Genomic DNA, 22148 nt, shown 5'->3' with positions numbered 1-22148 from the left:
CTACCGAGACTGTAAGTTTGTTTTCCCCATTGAGGCTGATAAAAGGATTGTGTTTGATCTTTTCATTGTTGTGTGGTATTAAGGCAGTGGTGAGGTGTGTATATGCGATACTACTGAAAGCTACTGAAGTTTGGAAGTTGTTTGAAAGAAAGCCTCTAACATTAGGTGCTTGCCAACTGTGAAGTGGTCTATAGTAAATAGCGCCCCCTAGAGTTGTAGCATTTCTTTTTGTTATCAACAGTTGACATATACACTAGTGTCAGGTCACTCACTAGTTATGCACTAATGTCAGGTCACTCACTCATTATGCACTAATGCCTGGTCACTCACTAGTTATGCACTAATGTCAGGTCACTCACTCATTATGCACTAATGCCTGGTCACTCACTAGTTATGCACTAATGTCAGGTCACTCACTCATTATGCACTAATGCCTGGTCACTCACTAGTTATGCACTAATGTCAGGTCACTCACTCATTATGCACTAATGCCTGGTCACTCACTAGTTATGCTCTACTGTCTGATCACTCACTACTTATGCACTAATGTCTGGTCACACTAAAGTCTGGTCACTCACTAACTATGCGCTAATGTCTGGTCACTCACTCCTTATGCACTGTCTGGTCACTCACTAGTTATGCACTAATGTCAGGTCACTCACTCATTATGCACTAATGCCTGGTCACTCACTAGTTATGCACTAATGTCAGGTCACTCACTCATTATGCACTAATGCCTGGTCACTCACTAGTTATGCTCTACTGTCTGATCACTCACTACTTATGCACTAATGTCTGGTCACACTAAAGTCTGGTCACTCACTAACTATGCGCTAATGTCTGGTCACTCACTACGAATGCACTAATGTCTGGTCACTCACTAGTTATATACTAATGTCTGGTCACTCACTAGTTATATACTAATGTCTGGTCACTCACTCCTTATGCACTATTGTCTGGTCACTCATTACTTATACACTAGTGTCTAGTCACTCACTACTTATGCACTAGTGTCCGGTCACTCACTACTTATGCATTAATGTCCTGTAACTCACTACTTATGCACTAGTGTCTAGTCACTCACTACTTATGAACTAGTGTCCGGTCACTCACTACTTATGCATTATTGTCCTGTAACTCACTACTTATGCACTAGTGTCCAGTCACTTACTACTTATGCACTAGTGTCACTCTGGTCACATACTACTTTTGCACTAGTTTAGTTCTGGTCACTCACTACGAATACACTAATGTCTGGTCACTCACTAGTTATGTACTAATGACTGGTCACTCACTCCTTATGCACTATTGTCTGGTCACTCATTACTTATACACTAGTGTCTAGTCACTCACTACTTATGCACTAGTGTCCGGTCACTCACTACTTATGCATTATTGTCCTGTAACTCACTACTTATGCACTAGTGTCTGGTCACTCATTACTTATACACTAGTGTCTAGTCACTCACTGCTTATGCACTAGTCCCCGGTCAATCACTACTTATGCATTAGTGTCCTATAACTCACTAATTATGCACTAGTGTCCAGTCACTCACTACTTATGCACTAGTGTCCGGTCACTTACTACTTATGCACTTGGATCACTCTGGTCACATACTACTTTTGCACTAGTGTCCGGTCACTCACTACTTATGCATTATTGTCCTGTAACTCACTATTTATGCACTAGTGTCCTGTCACTCACTGCTTATGCACTAGTCCCCGGTCACTCACTACCTATGCATTAGTGTCCGGTCCCTCACTACTTATGCACTAGTGTCCAGTCACTCACTACTTATGCACTAGTGTCCGGTCACTTACTACTTATGCACTTGGGTCACTCTGGTCACGTACTACTTATGAACTAATGTGCGGTCACTCACTACTTATGTATTATTGTCCTGTAACTCACTATTTATGCACTAGTGTCCTGTCACTCACTGCTTATGCACTAGTGTCCGGTCACTCACTACTTATGCACTAGTGTCCGGTCACTCACTACTTATGCATTATTGTCCTGTAACTCACTACTTATGCACTAGTGTCTGGTCACTCATTACTTATACACTAGTGTCTAGTCACTCACTGCTTATGCACTAGTCCCCGGTCAATCACTACTTATGCATTAGTGTCCTATAACTCACTAATTATGCACTAGTGTCCAGTCACTCACTACTTATGCACTAGTGTCCGGTCACTTACTACTTATGCACTTGGATCACTCTGGTCACGTACTACTTTTGCACTAGTGTCCGGTCACTCACTACTTATGCATTATTGTCCTGTAACTCACTATTTATGCACTAGTGTCCTGTCACTCACTGCTTATGCACTAGTCCCCGGTCACTCACTACCTATGCATTAGTGTCCGGTCCCTCACTACTTATGCACTAGTGTCCAGTCACTCACTACTTATGCACTAGTGTCCGGTCACTTACTACTTATGTACTTGGGTCACTCTGGTCACGTACTACTTATGAACTAGTGTCCGGTCACTCACTACTTATGCATTATTGTCCTGTAACTCACTATTTATGCACTAGTGTCCTGTCACTCACTGCTTATGCACTAGTGTCCGGTCACTCACTACTTATGCATTAGTGTCCTGTAACTCACTACTTATGCACTAGTGTCCAGTCACTCACTACTTATGCACTAGTGTCCAGTCACTTACTACTTATGCACTTGGGTCACTCTGGTCACGTACTACTTTTGCACTAGTGTCCAGTCACTCACTATTCATGCACTAGTGTCCTGTCACTCACTGCTTATGCACTAGCCCCTGGTCACTCACCGCTTATGCACTAGTGTCTAGTCACTCACTACTTATGCACTAGTGTCCTGTCACTCACTACTTATGCACTAGTGTCCAATCACTTAATGCTTATGCACTAGTGTCCTGTCACTCACTACTTATGCACTAGTGTCCAATCACTTAATGCTTATGCACTAATGTCACTCTGGTCACTTACTACTTATGCACTAGTTTCCTGTCACTCACTGCTTATGCACTAGTGTCCAGTTACTTAAACATCCATTCACTTACTGCTTATGCACTAGCCCCCAGTCACTCACTGCTTATGCACTAGCCCCCGGTCACTCACTACATATGCACTAGTGTCCTGTCACCCACTACTTATGCACTAGTGTCCAATCACTTAATGCTTATGCACTAGTGTCAGTCTGGTCACTTACTACTTATGCACTAGTTTCCTGTCACTCACTGCTTATGCACTAGTGTCCGGTCACTCACTACTTATCCACTAGCATATAGTCCCTCACTACTTATGCATTAGCATCTGGTAACTCACTACTTATGCACTAGTATCAAGCTACTTAAACATCCGTTCATTCACTGCTTATGCACTAGCATATGGTCACTCACTACTTATACACTAATGTCTAGTTACTCACTACTTAACACTAATGTCTGGTCACTCACTACTTATACACTAGTGTCTAGCCACTCACTACTTATGCACTAATGTCTGGTCACTCACTACTTATACACTAGTGTCTAGCCACTCACTACTTATGCACTAATGTCTGGTCACTCACTACTTATGCACTAGTGTCTAGTCACTCACTACTTATGCATTAGTGTCCTGTAACTCACTACTTATGCACTAGTGTCCAGTCACTCACTACTTATGCACTAGTGTCCAGTCACTTACTACTTATGCACTTGGGTCACTCTGGTCACGTACTACTTTTGCACTAGTGTCCAGTCACTCACTATTTATGCACTAGTGTCCTGTCACTCACTGCTTATGCACTAATGTCTGGTCACTCACTCCTTATGCACTAGTGTCTAGCCACTCACTACTTATGCACTAATGTCTGGTCACTCACTCCTTATGCACTAATGTCTGGTCACTCACTAGTTATGCTCTAATGTCTGGTCACTTTACTTATGCACTAATGTCTGGTCACACTAATGTCTGGTCACTCACTACTGATGCACTGGTATCTGCTCACTCACTACTTATGCACTAGTGTCCTGTCACTCACTACGTATGCACTTGTGTCCTGTCACTCACTACTTATGCACTAGTGTCCAGTCACTTAATGCTTATGCACTAATTTCTGATCAGTCACTAATTATGCACTAGTGTCTGGTTGTTCACTATGTATGCACTAGTGTCCAGTTACTCACTACTTATGCACTAGTGTCCGGTCACTTAATGCTTATGCACTAGTGTCTGGTCACTGACTACTTATGCACTAGTGTCCTGTCATGAACTACTTATGCACTAGTGTCTGTCCCTTATTGCTTATGCACTAGTGTCACTCTGGTCACTTACTACTTATGCACTAGTGTCCAGTCACTCACTATTTATGCACTATTGTCCTGTCACTAACTGCTTATGCACTAGCTCCTGGTCACTCACTACTTATGCACTAGCATATGGTCCCTTACTACTCATGCACTAGTGTCTGGGTCACTCACTACTTATGCACTAGTGTCCTGTCACTCACTACTTATGCACTAGTGTCGAATCACTTAATGCTTATACACTAGTGTCCTGTAACTCACTACTTATGCACTAGTGTCCAATCACTTAATGCTTATGCACTAGTGTCACTCTGGTCACTTTCTACTTATGCACTAGTTTCCTGTCACTGCTTATGCACTAGTGTCCAGTTACTTAAACATCCATTCACTTACTGCTTATGCACTAGCCCCCGGTCACTCACTGCTTATGCACTAGCCCCCGGTCACTCACTAATTATGCACTAGTATCCTGTCACCCACTACTTATGCACTAGTGTCCAATCCCTTAATGCTTATGCACTAGTGTCAGTCTGGTCACTTACTACTTATGCACTAGTGTCCGGTCACTCACTACTTATCCACTAGCATATAGTCCCTCACTACTTATGCATTAGCATCTGGTAACTCACTACTTATGCACTAGTATCAAGTTACTTAAACATCCGTTCATTCACTGCTTATGCACTAGCATATGGTCACTCACTACTTATACACTAATGTCTAGTTACTCACTACTTAACACTAATGTCTGGTCACTCACTACTTATACACTAGTGTCTAGCCACTCACTACTTATGCACTAATGTCTGGTCACTCACTACTTATACACTAGTGTCTAGTCACTCACTACTTATGCACTAATGTCTGGTCACTCACTCCTTATGCACTAATGTCTGGTCACTCACTAGTTATGCTCTAATGTCTGGTCACTTTACTTATGCACTAATGTCTGGTCACACTAATGTCTGGTCACTCACTACTGATGCACTAGTATCTGCTCACTCACTACTTATGCACTAGTTTCCTGTCACTCACTACTTATGCACTAGTGTCCAGTCACTTAATGCTTATGCACTAATTTATGGTCAGTCACTAATTATGCACTAGTGTCTGGTTGTTCACTACGTATGCACTAGTGTCCAGTCACTCACTACTTATGCACTAGTGTCCGGTCACTTAATGCTTATGCACTAGTGTCTGGTCACTGACTTCTTATGCACTAGTGTCCTGTCATGAACTACTTATGCACTAGTGTCTGTCCCTTATTGCTTATGCACTAGTGTCACTCTGGTCACTTACTACTTATGCACTAGTGTCCAGTCACTCACTATTTATGCACTATTGTCCTGTCACTAACTGCTTATGCACTAGCTCCTGGTCACTCACTACTTATGCACTAGCATATGGTCCCTTACTACTCATGCACTAGTGTCTGGGTCACTCACTACTTATGCACTAGTGTCCTGTCACTCACTACTTATGTACTAGTGTCCTGTCACTCATTACTTATGCACTAGTGTCCGATCACTTACTGCTTATGCACTAGTGTCCAATCACTTAATGCTTATGCACTAATTTCTGGTCAGTAACTAATTATGCACTAGTGTCTGGTTGTTCACTACGTATCCACTAGTGTCCAGTCACTCACTACTTATGCACTAGTGTCTGATCACTGACTACTTATGCACTAGTGTCCTGTCATGAACTACTTATGCACTAGTGTCTGTCCCTTATTGCTTATGCACTAGTGTCACTCTGGTCACTTACTACTTATGCACTAGTGTCCAGTCACTCACTATTTATGCACTATTGTCCTGTCACTAACTGCTTATGCACTAGCTCCTGGTCACTCACTACTTATGCACTAGCATATGGTCCCTTACTACTCATGCACTAGTGTCTGGGTCACTCACTACTTATGCACTAGTGTCCTGTCACTCACTACTTATGTACTAGTGTCCTGTCACTCATTACTTATGCACTAGTGTCCGATCACTTACTGCTTATGCACTAGTGTCCAATCACTTAATGCTTATGCACTAATTTCTGGTCAGTAACTAATTATGCACTAGTGTCTGGTTGTTCACTACGTATCCACTAGTGTCCAGTCACTCACTACTTATGCACTAGTGTCTGATCACTGACTACTTATGCACTAGTGTCCTGTCATGAACTACTTATGCACTAGTGTCTGTCCCTTATTGCTTATGCACTAGTGTAACTCTGGTCACTTACTACTTATGCACTAGTGTCCAGTCACTCACTATTTATGCACTATTGTCCTGTCACTAACTGCTTATGCACTAGCTCCTGGTCACTCACTACTTATACACTAGCATATGGTCCCTTACTACTCATGCACTAGTGTCTGGGTCACTCACTACTTATGCACTAGTGTCCTGTCACTCACTACTTATGCACTAGTGTCCTGTCACTCACTACTTATGCACTAGTGTCCAATCACTTAATGCTTATGCACTAGTGTCACTCTGGTCACTTACTACTTATGCACTAGTTTCCTGTCACTCACTGCTTATGCACTAGTGTCCAGTTACTTAAACATCCATTCACTTACTGCTTATGCACTAGCCCCCGGTCACTCACTGCTTATGCACTAGCCCCCGGTCACTCACTAATTATGCACTAGTATCCTGTCACCCACTACTTATGCACTAGTGTCCAATCACTTAATGCTTATGCACTAGTGTCAGTCTGGTCACTTACTACTTATGCACTAGTTTCCTGTCACTCACTGCTTATGCACTAGTGTCCGGTCACTCACTACTTATCCACTAGCATATAGTCCCTCACTACTTATGCATTAGCATCTGGTAACTCACTACTTATGCACTAGTATCAAGTTACTTAAACATCCGTTCATTCACTGCTTATGCACTAGCATATGGTCACTCACTACTTATACACTAATGTCTAGTTACTCACTACTTAACACTAATGTCTGGTCACTCACTACTTATACACTAGTGTCTAGCCACTCACTACTTATGCACTAATGTCTGGTCTCTCACTACTTATACACTAGTGTCTAGTCACTCACTACTTATGCACTAATGTCTGGTCACTCACTCCTTATGCACTAATGTCTGGTCACTCACTAGTTATGCTCTAATGTCTGGTCACTTTACTTATGCACTAATGTCTGGTCACACTAATGTCTGGTCACTCACTACTGATGCACTAGTATCTGCTCACTCACTACTTATGCACTAGTGTCCTGTCACTCACTATGTATGCACTTGTGTCCTGTCACTCACTACTTATGCACTAGTGTCCAGTCACTTAATGCTTATGCACTAATTTCTGGTCAGTCACTAATTATGCACTAGTGTCTGGTTGTTCACTACGTATGCACTAGTGTTCAGTCACTCACTACTTATGCACTAGTGTCCGGTCACTTAATGCTTATGCACTAGTGTCTGGTCACTGACTACTTATGCACTAGTGTCCTGTCATGAACTACTTATGCACTAGTGTCTGTCCCTTATTGCTTATGCACTAGTGTCCTGTCATGAACTACTTATGCATTAGTGTCTGTCCCTTATTGCTTATGCACTAGTGTCACTCTGGTCACTTACTACTTATGCACTAGTGTCCAGTCACTCACTATTTATGCACTATTGTCCTGTCACTAACTGCTTATGCACTAGCTCCTGGTCACTCACTACTTATGCACTAGCATATGGTCCCTTACTACTCATGCACTAGTGTCTGGGTCACTCACTACTTATGCACTAGTGTCCTGTCACTCACTACTTATGCACTAGTGTCCTGTCACTCATTACTTATGCACTAGTGTCCGATCACTTACTGCTTATGCACTAGTGTCAAATCACTTAATGCTTATGCACTAGTGTCCTGTCACTCACTACTTATGCACGCGTGTCCAATCACTTAATGCTTATGCACTAGTGTCACTCTGGTCACTTACTATTTATGCACTAGTTTCCTGTCACTCACTGCTTATGCACTAGTGTCCAGTTACTTAAACATCCATTCACTTACTGCTTATGCACTAGCCCCCGGTCACTCACTGCTTATGCACTAGTTTCTAGTCACTCACTACTTATGCACTAGTGTCCAGTCACTCAATGCTTATGCACTAATTTCTGGTTACTCACTACTAATGCACTAGTGTCCAATCATTCACTACTTATGCACTAGTGTCCGGTCATTCACTACTTATACACTAGTGTCCAGTCACTCACTAATTATGCACTAGTGTCCTGTCACTTACTGCTTATGCACTAGTGTCACTCTGGTCACTTACCACTTATGCACTAGTGTCCAGTAACTCACTACTTATGCACTAGTGTCCTGTCACTCACTGCTTGTGAACTAGTGTCCTGTCACTGCTTATGCACTAGTGTCCAGTCACTTACTGCATATGCACTAGTGTCACTCTGGTCACTTACTACTTATGCACTAGTGTCCAGTCACTCAATGCTTATGCACTCATTTCTGGTCACTCACTACTTATGCACTAGTGTCCGGTCACTTACTGCTTATGCACTAGTGTCAATCTGGTCATTCACTACTTATGCACTAGTGTCCTGTCACTCACTACTTATGCACTCGTGTCCTGTCACTTACTGCTTATGCACTTGTGTCCTGTCACTGCTTATGCACTAGTGTCCAGTCAATCACTACTTAGGCACTATTGTCACTCTGGTCACTTACTACGTATGCACTAGTGTCCAGTCACTTAATGCTTATACACTCATTTCTGGTCACTCATTACTTATGCACAAGTGTCCCATCACTCACTACTTATGCGCTAGTGTCTGTTCACTTAATGCTTATGCACTAGTGTAAGTCTGGTTACTCACTTCTTATGCACTAGTGTCCGGTCACTTACTGCTTATGCACTAGTGTCACTCTGGTCACTTACTACTTATGCACTAGTGTCCAGTCACTCACTACTTATGCACGAGTGTCCTGTCACTCACTGCTTTGCACTATTGTCTGGTCACTTACTGCTTTTGCACTAGTGTCACTCTGGTCACTCACTACTTATTCACTAGTGTCCGGTCACTCACTACTTATGCATTAGTGTCCTGTCACTCACTACTTATGCACTAATGTCCTGTCACTCACTACTTATGCACTAGTGTCAGGTCACTTACTGATTATGCACTAGTGTCCTGTCACTCACTGCTTATGCACTAGCCCACGGTCACTTACTATGCACTATCATATGGTCCCTCACTACTCATGCACTAGTGTCCGGATCACTCACTACTTCAGTTAGTGTGACTATGGAAGCCGGAGTCATTATCTGCAGTCAGGGGTCAGTTAATTAATAAACACCTAGATTACGAGTTTTGCTTTGCGGCTTTTAACGCTAAAAAATGGCAATATCAGTGTAATGGCTAAGAACGCATATTACGAGTCGTGTCGGTATAGTTGTACCGCAAGCATATTAGCCTGTAACACAACGTCAATCCCTCACTCAAATAAATTACGTTTTTGCGTGGGATTTCCATAGCGCCGGTATTACAGGTTGTGTGGTGAGGCTAAAATGCTTGTGTTACAGCCTATACCGACATGATCCATACCGCCATCTGAAAGCAGTAGTTATGGATTTTGCAAAACATAAATGTTTCACAAAACTCATAACTAAAGTGTTAGAAAGTACACTAACACCCATAAACTACCTATTAACCCCTAAACCGCCCCCTCCCGCATTGCAAAACCCTATTAGACCTAAATACACAAAAATGAAAATTATTAACCGGTTAAAATACAAACAAAAAACCTTGAAAAAGTCAAGTGACTATTTGGTGAAACGATCGTTGGATTTGGAGCGTGTGATGTCACGTTGTAGGCGGAGACCAACCTTCTGAACTGCAAACCGTAATCATAGAAATTGTTTACAATATACAGTCTGTGTAATGTACGGATGTTCTAGCTGTGATTTTAACACGTTTTAATAAATTGTTTTCACTTCTATCTGCTCCTGTTGGAGTCTCCTATAGCTTTTATATCTAGAGCTTGATGTGAAGCTCTGCAGTATGTGAGTATACAACTTACATGTGAATTAACCCTGTAGTCTCACAGGACTTCACCATTGGCAGCATTGATCTGTTTTATTTGAGGTTAACCCTTGGAGTTTGACTGCAGCATTCATTTCCCTGGGATCACTTATGCACAGTTGGAGTTGGGATTTAGGGGCCCATTTATCAAGCTCTGAACGGGAGCTTGTGGGCCAGTGTTTCTGGCGAGTCTTCAGACTCGCCAGAAACAGCAGTTATGAAGCAGCGGTCTAAAGTCCGCTGCTCCATAACCCTGTCAACAGGAATCGCCGGAAATCAACCCGATCGAGTACGATCGGGTTGATTGACACCCCCTGCTAACGGCCCATTGCCCGCGAGTCTGCAGGGGGCGGCGTTGCACCAGCAGCTTTTGTGAGCTGCTGGTGCAATGCTGAATACAGCGAGCATATTGCTCGCCGTATTCAGCGAGGTCTGGCGGACCTGATCCGCAGTGTCGGATCAGGTCCGCCAGAACTTAATATCTAGAGGCCTTAGTCTCCAATTAACATTTTTGGACATATTCGTTTTGCACTATATTAAACCTATTAACCCCTAATCTGCCGCCCACCCACATCGCGAGTATTAAATAAACCCTTTTAACCCCTAATCTGCTACCCACCCACATCGCCAACACTATTTAAATATATTAAGCCCTAAACCACCGCTCCCTGACATCGCCGCCACTATAATAAACGTATTAAACCCTATTCCGCCGCTCCCCGACATCGCTGCCACTAAATAAAGTTATTAACCCCTAAACCTCCAGCCTCCCACATCCCTGCTACTAAATAAACCTATTAACCCCTAAAACGCCGGCCCCCACATTGCAAAACACTAAATTAAACTGTTAACCCCTAAACCTAAAACCCCCCTAACTTTAAATTCAAATTACAATATAACTATATTTAAATAAATAAAAACTTACCTGTAAAATAAATATAAACCTAACATTAAACTATAAATTAACCTAACCTTACTATTCTAATAAACTAAAAAAAACTACCAATTAAAGAATCTAAATTACAAATTTAAAAAAACCTAACACTACGAAAAAAAATTAAAAATCTAAATTACAACTAAAAAACCCCCAAATCCTATGAAAAATTTTAAAAATCTAAGTTTACCAAAAATAATTAACACTAAAATCACGAAAAATAAAAACACTAAGATTACAAAAAATAAATTAAATTATCAAAAATAAAAAGAATTACACCTAATCTAATAGCCCTATAAAAATAAAAAAGCCCCCCAAATAAAAATACACCCTAGCCTACAATAAACTACCAATAGCCCTTAAAAGGGCCTTTTGTAGGGCATTGCCCTAAAGAAATCAGCTCTTTTACCTGTAGAAAAATACAAAGTCCCCCCAACAGTAAAACCCACCACCCAACCAACTCCCCAAAATAAAAAAATAACTCTAAAAAAAAACTAAGCTACCCATTGCCCCTAAAGGGGCATTTGTATGGGCATTGCCCTTAAAGGGGCATTTAGCTCTTTTGCATTGCCTTTAAAAGGGCATTTAGCTCTTTTTCCAAGTCCAAAGTCCTAATCTAAAAAAAAACACCCAAAAAATTAAAAAAAAAACCCTAAACCCAGAAGATCTACTCACGGTTTCTGAAGTCTGGACATCCATCTCCATTCAGGTGGCGAGGTCTACATCCAGACGGCAAGGTCTTCATCCATCCCAGGGGCGTCTTCTATCTTCATCCCGGTGGCGCGGAGCATAGTCATATTCTTTAAGTTCAAAACAGCCAATAGGATGAGAGCTACTGAAATCCTATTGGTTGTTCAAATCAGCCACTAGGATTGGAGGTTAATAGTTTAATTTAGTGTTTTGCGATGTGGGGGGCCGGCAGTTTAGGGGTTAATAGGTTTATTTAGTGGCGGAGATGTGGGAGGCCGGAGGTTCAGGGGTTAATAACTTAATTTAGTGGTGGCGATGTCTTGGAGCGGCGGAATAGGGGTTAATAACTTTATTATAGTGGCAATAGCTTTATTGTTAATAGCTTTATTATAGTGGCAGTGATGTTGGGGTGCAGGGGAATATGGGTTAACAACTTTATTATAGTGGCTGCAATGTCGGGGAGTGGCAGAATAAAGGTTAATAACTTTTATTAGGTTTCGGCGATGTCGGGGGCAGCAGATTAGGGGTGTTTAGACTTGGGGTTTAAATGTAACTTTTTTTCCCCATAGACATCAATAGGCAGTGTAGGGCACAATTGGGCCTGGAGCAAAGCTAAGGGTTAAAGCTGAAGGGAGAGATAGGAGAAGAGGGCTGGCTAGGGAGGTTAGTTGCAACAATGTTGCATGCAAGGGAGGGGCCCACTACTCACCTTAAAAGTGGGGATCATCAGCTTCCTGGCCCTCTTCTTCCTGGAATCCGGTGCAGACGAGTTCTTTCTGTTATTGTTCAGGGTGATTTTTAATTTCTGTGAACAATGCAGCAATCCAGACGATCAAAACTCCCTCCACAGCGCTTCCACGAGTTGAAACCTGGATCAGACAGACAGAAAAAACAGATAAGTGCACTAGATAGTATTGAAGAATTTGATGATATAATACCACCTACACAGTACACTAAAAGGCTAGGCCTTGTGCTTAAAAAACACAGATTAGTCACACAGTTAGTAGGTTGGATATTCATGCAACTAGTGATGGAGATAATTCAGCCTATGTATCAGCTGCAATGGCTAGGCCTGATGTGACATCGGCCTGTCTCCATACTCAGGAACAATTGCCCTCACGCAAATAGATGGCCATGAGGGTGATTTGGGGGTTGAATTGCATGGTTCTACTACTAGGCCTCAAGCCTTAGGTACTCCATCGGGCAGGCCACATGCACAGGCTGTGGCCTATTCGGAGGGCATGGCCTCCCCAACTTCCAGGCCTATTTCTGATAGCCCCCCAGCCATAAGCAATCATGATATGGCGCCCTCATACACGGCCCACGTGGCAACCCCAGGCCCTTCCACCTTTTCGGGCCCTCAGACAGTTTCTTCTCTGGCCCCTCTGGTAGGCCATGACTTGCCCCCAGGCCCCGGTTTGGCTTTCGCTTCCCCCTCAGGCCGCATGGCTCAATTAGGCCGCACGTCGGAAACCAGGGCCTGTTTTGGGCCTTCAGTCCGGCCTGGGCGACTTAACTGGTTCACATATCCCCGTTTTGGGGCCTTTAATCCGGCCTGTGCCTGGGCGATGTAGCGGTCTCAAATGTTCCCCCATCCGGCCCTTCTATGCTGTCCTCCGCACACCATCCGGTACCTTGTCTGCCCTTATTTGCTGCCCCCAGCCATCCGGTAATCTTACCTGAATCGACGGTCTCATCTCTCATATCCGCGATCCCACCGTCGGCTGCGTCAGCTGTCTCCTCGATCCTGGCTTCCATCATGGAGGCGATGTCTCCGTCGGGTCCTCCAGCTCCTTTTCACGTGATGCCGGTGTCGGGTCCTCTAAGCCAGGCCGCAGGTCCTCCAAGCCGGGTAGTAAGTGCGCAACCGGAAGTTCCGGTCACGCGCCCCTCCATTTCCGGTTCCGGTTTCGTCGGCCACAGCAGCGTCGGGAGTCCAAGGGAGCGGCCGCATCCTCATCAGCTCCCGGAAGGTGAGCACCAGCAGAGGATGTCGGTCGGGGGAGGGTTAATAGGCCGCAAGGGAGTGCAAGTGCGGCGGCAGCGGGCATCTTCATGGGTCATTAGCAGGTTGGCGGCAGTAGGTAGGGGGCACCATGATGCCGGAAGATGCCTTATAATTACCGCAGGGTTCACCAGAGGCTTTAACACAAGGAGAGGTGTTACCGCTAGGGGTAATACATTAACTCATTTGGGTAGAGGAATTCTATCAAGCGCTAACGCGCTAGGACAAGAGATAGGCAGTCAGTTAGGTGGGCAAATAAGTGCTATGGAATCACGCCAGATGCACGCCCAGGCTCCAGGACAATACAATGTCGCGCTTGAACACGCCAAAGGGCAGATGCACACAGATAACAGGACAGCTCATACTCAATTTAGCGCAGCATCACATACAACCAGTAGCTGCACGAATCCTCAAAGTATGAATGTACAATCTGTGTCAAATGCAGGTATTGCAGGTATGAATGCACAATCTGTTTCACACACTAGGATTTCAGGCATGAATGTGCAATCTGTTTCTAAGGCAGGTAGGTCAGCTATGAATGTGCAATCTGTTCCAAATAGAGGTCTGTCGGCTATGAATGTGGCAACATCCCAATTGCAAGTTGGTGGTGTCAATGCAGTGCATGGAACATTGGGTCATGATGCGGTTGGGAACCATAACATACAGAGTTCAGCTGGGGGAGGTGGTGTGTCAAGGAGGGTTTCTAGTGTTGCGAATGCCAGCATGAGTGACCAGAATGCATCAGGCTTGGGGTCTACTAACCCTCCCTTTACCGGTGTCCGTAGTGCTCGCGATCTCTTCTCTTTGTTGCAGACCGCAGCGCAGATGGAACCGCAACAGGTTGATATGCCTTCGGCTTCGTCTACTTCTACTTCAGCGAATCCTCCTGAACAGGCGGGTTCATCGTTACAGCGAGGAGCGTCTACCGACTCCAATCAATGGGAAGATGCTTCAAGGCCTGATCCTTCTGCTTCAGGTCCGGAGTCTCAGGACAATGCAGTTGCCGTCCCCGGTAAGTCCTCCACATTTACACATGACCGACATGACCTGGTTGACTCATCCCTTTCAGACTCAATGTGACAGCGACACCTCATTGGGGCTGAGGGGTAGGGGTCAGAGGCGCATGTTTGCAATGCTTATGAAAATGTGGCAGGTAATACAGTCAGGTTCAGTTGGGAACATAGCACAGACGCAGCTGGCGATAGCTCCACCCGATTCCATGCAGGACAGCACTTCCCCAGCGGACCTACGTCCACCAATTAATTTCGTTTCGGACAGGAACGTCGCCTTGCATGGCGATTCCTTACCATCGTACACCCCCCCTTTGCACGGTCATTTGAAACCAAAGACCGTTAAAAAGATACAGCAGGGCAAATATGTTAACATATTTGAATTATCTGCTGAGGCATGTAGACAGAGGGAGAAAAGTGCCGATGGCACTGGACCTAAAAGGTTCAAACGTCCTGAAACATTTGAGGAGTGGTTAATCTGTTTCAGAGTTTTTCACTTCTTGTTACTTAGAGAAATACCCTGGCCAGTGTCATGCCATTCTTAAATACACTGACAATATACACTGGATCCAGAGGAAGTTTGGTGATGGGGCATGGAGAGAGTACGATGCGGAATTCAGGTAGAAGATGGCTGGTAATCCAGTGCTCACCTTCGATACCACTGGCACGCATCTTTGGCAGCGCCTTGGCTCTCATGGGTCCTCCTCCTCCTCCACCTCCTCTGGCAATCAGTCCTTTCCTGCTTCCAAAGCGAAGCGCAGGGGAGGTACCTGCTGGGCATTTCAAGATAGCAAATGCGACAGAGGTAACTCATGTGCATTCAGGCACGTGTGCAGATACTGTGCCAGGTCACACGCTGGGAGCAAATGTGCCAGAAAAAAGGATTCTGCGTCCGGTAGAGCACAGAACAAGCTCTCTCTTGTTGCTAAGGGCACCAACGCCAGTGAAGCTGGGCCGCGTAGTGGGTCCTTTTCCTTCCCCCCCCCCTCCTTTTGCCGAATCGGGTCATTTCACCATTAGGTGTGGTACCTAAGAAGGAATTGGCCAAATTCCGTCTAATTCAGCACCTTTCCCACCCCAGAGGCTATTCGGTCAACGTTGCCATTGACCCAGAGCTTAGCTCAGTTGCAATATAAATCTTTTGATAGCGCACTGGAATTGGTGCGGGGGGCTGGTGCGGGTGCCTTGTTGGCGAAATTGGATATTGAATCCGCCTTTTGCCTGTTGCCCTTGCACCCTTCATCATTTTATTTGATGGGTTGCAAGTTTCAAAAGGGGTTTTATGTGGATAGGTGCTTGCCCATGGGCTGTGCGATCTCTTGCGCATTATCTGAAACCTTCAGTACATTCTTGCACTGGGTTTTGGCCCAGCAGGCGGCATCACGTTCCTGGGTATCGAAATCGATACCATAGACAAACTTTGCGGGCTGCCTTCTGGTAAAGTCCAGGACATGCTTGAGGCGGTTGAAGCGGCGTTTCCATGGTAACCATTACACTTAGGCAGTTACAGTCATTGCTCGGCCTTCTTAATTTTGCAGGCAGAGTTATCCCCATGGGCAGAGTCTTCAATCGGAGATTGGAGGCTAAGCTAAAGGGCAAACTCAGACCTTCTGAAAAAATTTGGGTTTCTGAAGGTATGAGAGCTGATCTGCGAATCTGGAAGACTTTTCTTCAGCATTTCAATGGGATTCGATTATGGCGATCCGAACCCATTTCCAGTCAGTTGTTGCACTTATTTACCGATGCCGCAGGTTCAAAGGGTTATGGAGCATATTTCAAGGGGGAATGGAGCGCAGGTCCTTGGCCGCTAGACTGGTCAGCCTGGGGCCTAACACGTAACCTTACCCTCTTGGAGCTCTTCCCTATAGTTTTGGCTATGCTGTGGGGCAACAAATTCGCAAACAGGACTGTTAACTCCTGGACAGATAATCTCAGTGTCGTCCACGCGGTGAATGGTCTTTTGGCCACATCTGCGGCTGTAGTTTATTTATTGAGACATCTGGTGTTACGCTGTCTCGAACTTAATATCCAGTTTCAAGCACGTCATGTCTCGGGGGTCAATAATGTCTTAGCAGACGCGCTATCCAGGCTTGATTGGGTGACGTTTCTCTGTCCCGGATATCCTTGCTCCCTCTAGTGCAGGCGTCACTTTTCCCCCAACACATGGCGCTCCTACGTCAGACTTTGGCACGAATGGGAAGAGTTTTGCCGACGTCAGAATGTGGAGGCTGCTGAGGCGTCTCAGGACACGCTTTGTGACTGGCTGGTGAGTCTTTGGCACGTGGGCACTCGGAAGGGAGCTGTTCATTCTCGGTTAGCGGCATTATCATTCTTTTACCGTACACTCGCTTTGCCGGATCCAGCTAACTCAAAATTTGTGCGTCAGGTTGTTAAAGGTTGGGGCACGCTGCAACCACAACAAAAGGACTCTAGGGAGCCTATCACGCACGACCGGCTCGAGCGGCTGGTGGACGCTTTGCCGCACATCTGCTCGACTCATTACGAGTTTTTATTATTCAGGGCTGCATTTGCCTAGCCTATTCGGCAGTGCTACGAATAAGCGAGCTCGTAGCACCTTCTAAGTCCAGCACAGACAAAGGTCTACAATTTGGCCAGGTCAGAGCCGGAACGGATTTACTGTTAGTTTATTTGCCGTGATCAAAGACTGATCAAGACGGCAAAGGTGCATGGATACGTATATCCCAGTCCGATGGTCACTGCTGCCCTGTGAGGGCAGTGAACCAGTTTCTAGAGCATAGGCCAGCGGAACAGGGCCCCCTGTTAATTCACGCTAATGGGACTTCACTCTCGTTGTTCCAGTTTCGTAGAATACTAGCTAGGGCTGCTGCCCATGCAGGCTTAAATGTGTCTAAAATAGCTCCCCATTCGTTTCGCATAGGGGCAGCTTCTAATGCTGCTTTGAACGGTTCTTCAGTAGAAGCCATCTGCCGTCTGGGTAGATGGCGTTCTAATAAGTTTAAGGGTTATATTCGACCGGTTGTTGAATAATGTGTTTAGTTTCTAATCCAAGGTTGTTGATTAGTGTTATTTCAGTTGCTAATCCCATGTGTCTTTGCAGGACCTGTCAGCGGCGCCAAGAGGATCTGGATCGTGGGGCACTCCTATGTGCATTGGGCCTCCATCCGTAGTTCCGCCCTTCCGGGGGGACAGAATTTGGGCTTTCCTTTCACCCTAGATTCAATTAGATGGTTAGGGGAGAGAGGGATGTGTTGGCCCGCGCTTCCATCGCGTATTCCGGAGGCCCTAGTACGCTGGGGTAAACCTCATGTAATAATTCTCCATATAGGGGGCAATGATTTGGGCGCCATTCCGATCTTGGAGCTAATCAAGATCATGCAGGCGGATATCGCTTGGATCAGGGCTCGGATTCCGAATGTGTTGGTCGGTTGGTCCAACATAGTTCCCAGGCTGGAATGGCATCACATGTCTAGCCACAGCGCTGCTTACTAGGTCAGGAAGAAAATAAATTCCTCAGTTGCTAGAACCGTCATGGGTAATGGGGGATTCGTAGTTAAACACGAATCCCTTACAGCCGACAAGGTCCATTGTTATAGAATGGATAGGGTTCATTTAGAGACAGTTGCCCTAGATATTTTTATAAAGGACATTCGTAAGGCCATATTAACCCTCCTTTAAGTCCGGTTGGGTTGTGTTTGTCTTTTATTGGTTGGCGGCACAGTTATCATCTCAATGCTATCTGGTGGCGGGAGGTAACGGCCCTGTTGCCTTGGAAAGGGTGAACGGGGGGAGTGATGACCAGTCTAAAAGTGAGAGGGGTGGATAGCCTCAAGTGCATGTGAGGTGCCCCTCCTTCCCCTTGCGGGTGGGTCACGTGATCTCATTAACCCCTTAGTAGCAATTTTTCTATGAGCAGAGGTCCCGCTCTGCTGCAGTTTCCGTTTGGGCCGTTTACCTTCTGCAGTGCTGGGTTGTCATTATAGCATTCGTTCAGCCGCCATCATAACCTTGTTGGTTTCCATGGTTACTTATTTAATTAATAAATGTTTAACCTGTGACGGTTAAAAATTTTACCCACAAAAAGTTGTTGTGTTTTTATTATAGAGTTAAGTTGTTATATGTACCCTTCTACGGCTAGCGACCGATAAGCATTTAATCCCTTAAGGCAGTGTAGGGCACAATTGGGCCTGGAGCAAAGCTAAGGGTTAAAGCTGAAGGGAGAGATAGGAGAAGAGGGCTGGCTAGGGAGGTTAGTTGCAACAATGTTGCATGCAAGGGAGGGGCCCACTACTCACCTTAAAAGTGGGGATCATCAGCTTCCTGGCCCTCTTCTTCCTGGAATCCGGTGCAGACGAGTTCTTTCCCCTCCCTCCCTTCCCTATTACAAGATGGCTTCCAAATTTATTTTATTGTGCTAGGCGCTAAGAATGCCTTCTCAGGCTAACTTAGTAGCCACATAGTCAATTGAGCATTTCCAAATTTAAATTTTTCCCCTAGTTGGCGACGGGTATGCCTATTCAGGCTAACTTTGTCAGCCTCTTTAGTTATTGGGGTCTACCATATCCAGTCTACCTGGCTTTTGGCGGCTGAGTAGCGGATCCCCTTTTCTAGGGGGTAGTCCCTATTTTATACCCTCTCGGCGGGAGGTAACGGCCCTGTTGCCTTGGAAAGGGTGAACGGGGGGAGTGATGACCAGTCTAAAAGTGAGAGGGGTGGATAGCCTCAAGTGCATGTGAGGTGCCCCTCCTTCCCCTTGCGGGTGGGTCACGTGATCTCATTAACCCCTTAGTAGCAATTTTTCTATGAGCAGAGGTCCCGCTCTGCTGCAGTTTCCGTTTGGGCCGTTTACCTTCTGCAGTGCTGGGTTGTCATTATAGCATTCGTTCAGCCGCCATCATAACCTTGTTGGTTTCCATGGTTACTTATTTAATTAATAAATGTTTAACCTGTGACGGTTAAAAATTTTACCCACAAAAAGTTGTTGTGTTTTTATTATAGAGTTAAGTTGTTATATGTACCCTTCTACGGCTAGCGACCGATAAGCATTTAATCCCTTAAGGCAGTGTAGGGCACAATTGGGCCTGGAGCAAAGCTAAGGGTTAAAGCTGAAGGGAGAGATAGGAGAAGAGGGCTGGCTAGGGAGGTTAGTTGCAACAATGTTGCATGCAAGGGAGGGGCCCACTACTCACCTTAAAAGTGGGGATCATCAGCTTCCTGGCCCTCTTCTTCCTGGAATCCGGTGCAGACGAGTTCTTTCCCCTCCCTCCCTTCCCTATTACAAGATGGCTTCCAAATTTATTTTATTGTGCTAGGCGCTAAGAATGCCTTCTCAGGCTAACTTAGTAGCCACATAGTCAATTGAGCATTTCCAAATTTAAATTTTTCCCCTAGTTGGCGACGGGTATGCCTATTCAGGCTAACTTTGTCAGCCTCTTTAGTTATTGGGGTCTACCATATCCAGTCTACCTGGCTTTTGGCGGCTGAGTAGCGGATCCCCTTTTCTAGGGGGTAGTCCCTATTTTATACCCTCTCGGCGGGAGGTAACGGCCCTGTTGCCTTGGAAAGGGTGAACGGGGGGAGTGATGACCAGTCTAAAAGTGAGAGGGGTGGATAGCCTCAAGTGCATGTGAGGTGCCCCTCCTTCCCCTTGCGGGTGGGTCACGTGATCTCATTAACCCCTTAGTAGCAATTTTTCTATGAGCAGAGGTCCCGCTCTGCTGCAGTTTCCGTTTGGGCCGTTTACCTTCTGCAGTGCTGGGTTGTCATTATAGCATTCGTTCAGCCGCCATCATAACCTTGTTGGTTTCCATGGTTACTTATTTAATTAATAAATGTTTAACCTGTGACGGTTAAAAATTTTACCCACAAAAAGTTGTTGTGTTTTTATTATAGAGTTAAGTTGTTATATGTACCCTTCTACGGCTAGCGACCGATAAGCATTTAATCCCTTAAGGCAGTGTAGGGCACAATTGGGCCTGGAGCAAAGCTAAGGGTTAAAGCTGAAGGGAGAGATAGGAGAAGAGGGCTGGCTAGGGAGGTTAGTTGCAACAATGTTGCATGCAAGGGAGGGGCCCACTACTCACCTTAAAAGTGGGGATCATCAGCTTCCTGGCCCTCTTCTTCCTGGAATCCGGTGCAGACGAGTTCTTTCCCCTCCCTCCCTTCCCTATTACAAGATGGCTTCCAAATTTATTTTATTGTGCTAGGCGCTAAGAATGCCTTCTCAGGCTAACTTAGTAGCCACATAGTCAATTGAGCATTTCCAAATTTAAATTTTTCCCCTAGTTGGCGACGGGTATGCCTATTCAGGCTAACTTTGTCAGCCTCTTTAGTTATTGGGGTCTACCATATCCAGTCTACCTGGCTTTTGGCGGCTGAGTAGCGGATCCCCTTTTCTAGGGGGTAGTCCCTATTTTATACCCTCTCGGCGGGAGGTAACGGCCCTGTTGCCTTGGAAAGGGTGAACGGGGGGAGTGATGACCAGTCTAAAAGTGAGAGGGGTGGATAGCCTCAAGTGCATGTGAGGTGCCCCTCCTTCCCCTTGCGGGTGGGTCACGTGATCTCATTAACCCCTTAGTAGCAATTTTTCTATGAGCAGAGGTCCCGCTCTGCTGCAGTTTCCGTTTGGGCCGTTTACCTTCTGCAGTGCTGGGTTGTCATTATAGCATTCGTTCAGCCGCCATCATAACCTTGTTGGTTTCCATGGTTACTTATTTAATTAATAAATGTTTAACCTGTGACGGTTAAAAATTTTACCCACAAAAAGTTGTTGTGTTTTTATTATAGAGTTAAGTTGTTATATGTACCCTTCTACGGCTAGCGACCGATAAGCATTTAATCCCTTAGGGGTTGCATTACGGTGATTGCCATTCCGCACTTTAGGTGTTAGTTTTTTTTCTAGCACTCTCTCCCAAATGATGTCTATGGCAGAAAGCGTGCACAAGCACGTATTCTCAGCCCTTGGCTTTTGTGCGGTATGGAGCTTAACGCCACCATAACGCACGTACAAGAAGGCTTTTCAGAAACTCGTAATGGCAGGGCTATGGGGGGGTGAAATAACACAACTTTTGTTGCGTTCATTTCACACCCTGTTTAGCGCAAAACTCGTAATCTAGGTGAAACACATTTTGAAAAGTAACCTATTCAGCAACTATCAACAGCTGAGTCATTACAAATGGATTTGATTGCAGCAACACCGTAT

At 45.2% G+C, this 22148-nt stretch overlaps 1 protein-coding gene across 1 annotated transcript; it reads left to right on the top strand.

Annotated features, from left to right (window-relative positions):
- Positions 1 to 397: 397 nt before the first annotated feature.
- On the top strand, positions 398 to 21712 carry LOC128640934 (uncharacterized). Its single transcript, XM_053693399.1, has 2 exons — positions 398 to 14970; positions 18048 to 21712. The coding sequence occupies exons 1-2, from the start codon at positions 13560 to 13562 to the stop codon at positions 18437 to 18439; spliced, it is 1803 nt and encodes a 600-aa protein (XP_053549374.1). The 5' UTR covers positions 398 to 13559; the 3' UTR covers positions 18440 to 21712.
- The last annotated feature ends 436 nt before the right edge of the window (positions 21713 to 22148 follow it).

This window comes from Bombina bombina, chromosome 10 (genome assembly GCF_027579735.1).
Source record: "Bombina bombina isolate aBomBom1 chromosome 10, aBomBom1.pri, whole genome shotgun sequence".
Lineage (NCBI taxonomy): Eukaryota > Metazoa > Chordata > Amphibia > Anura > Bombinatoridae > Bombina > Bombina bombina.
This window is presented reverse-complemented; position numbering and strand designations above follow the sequence as displayed.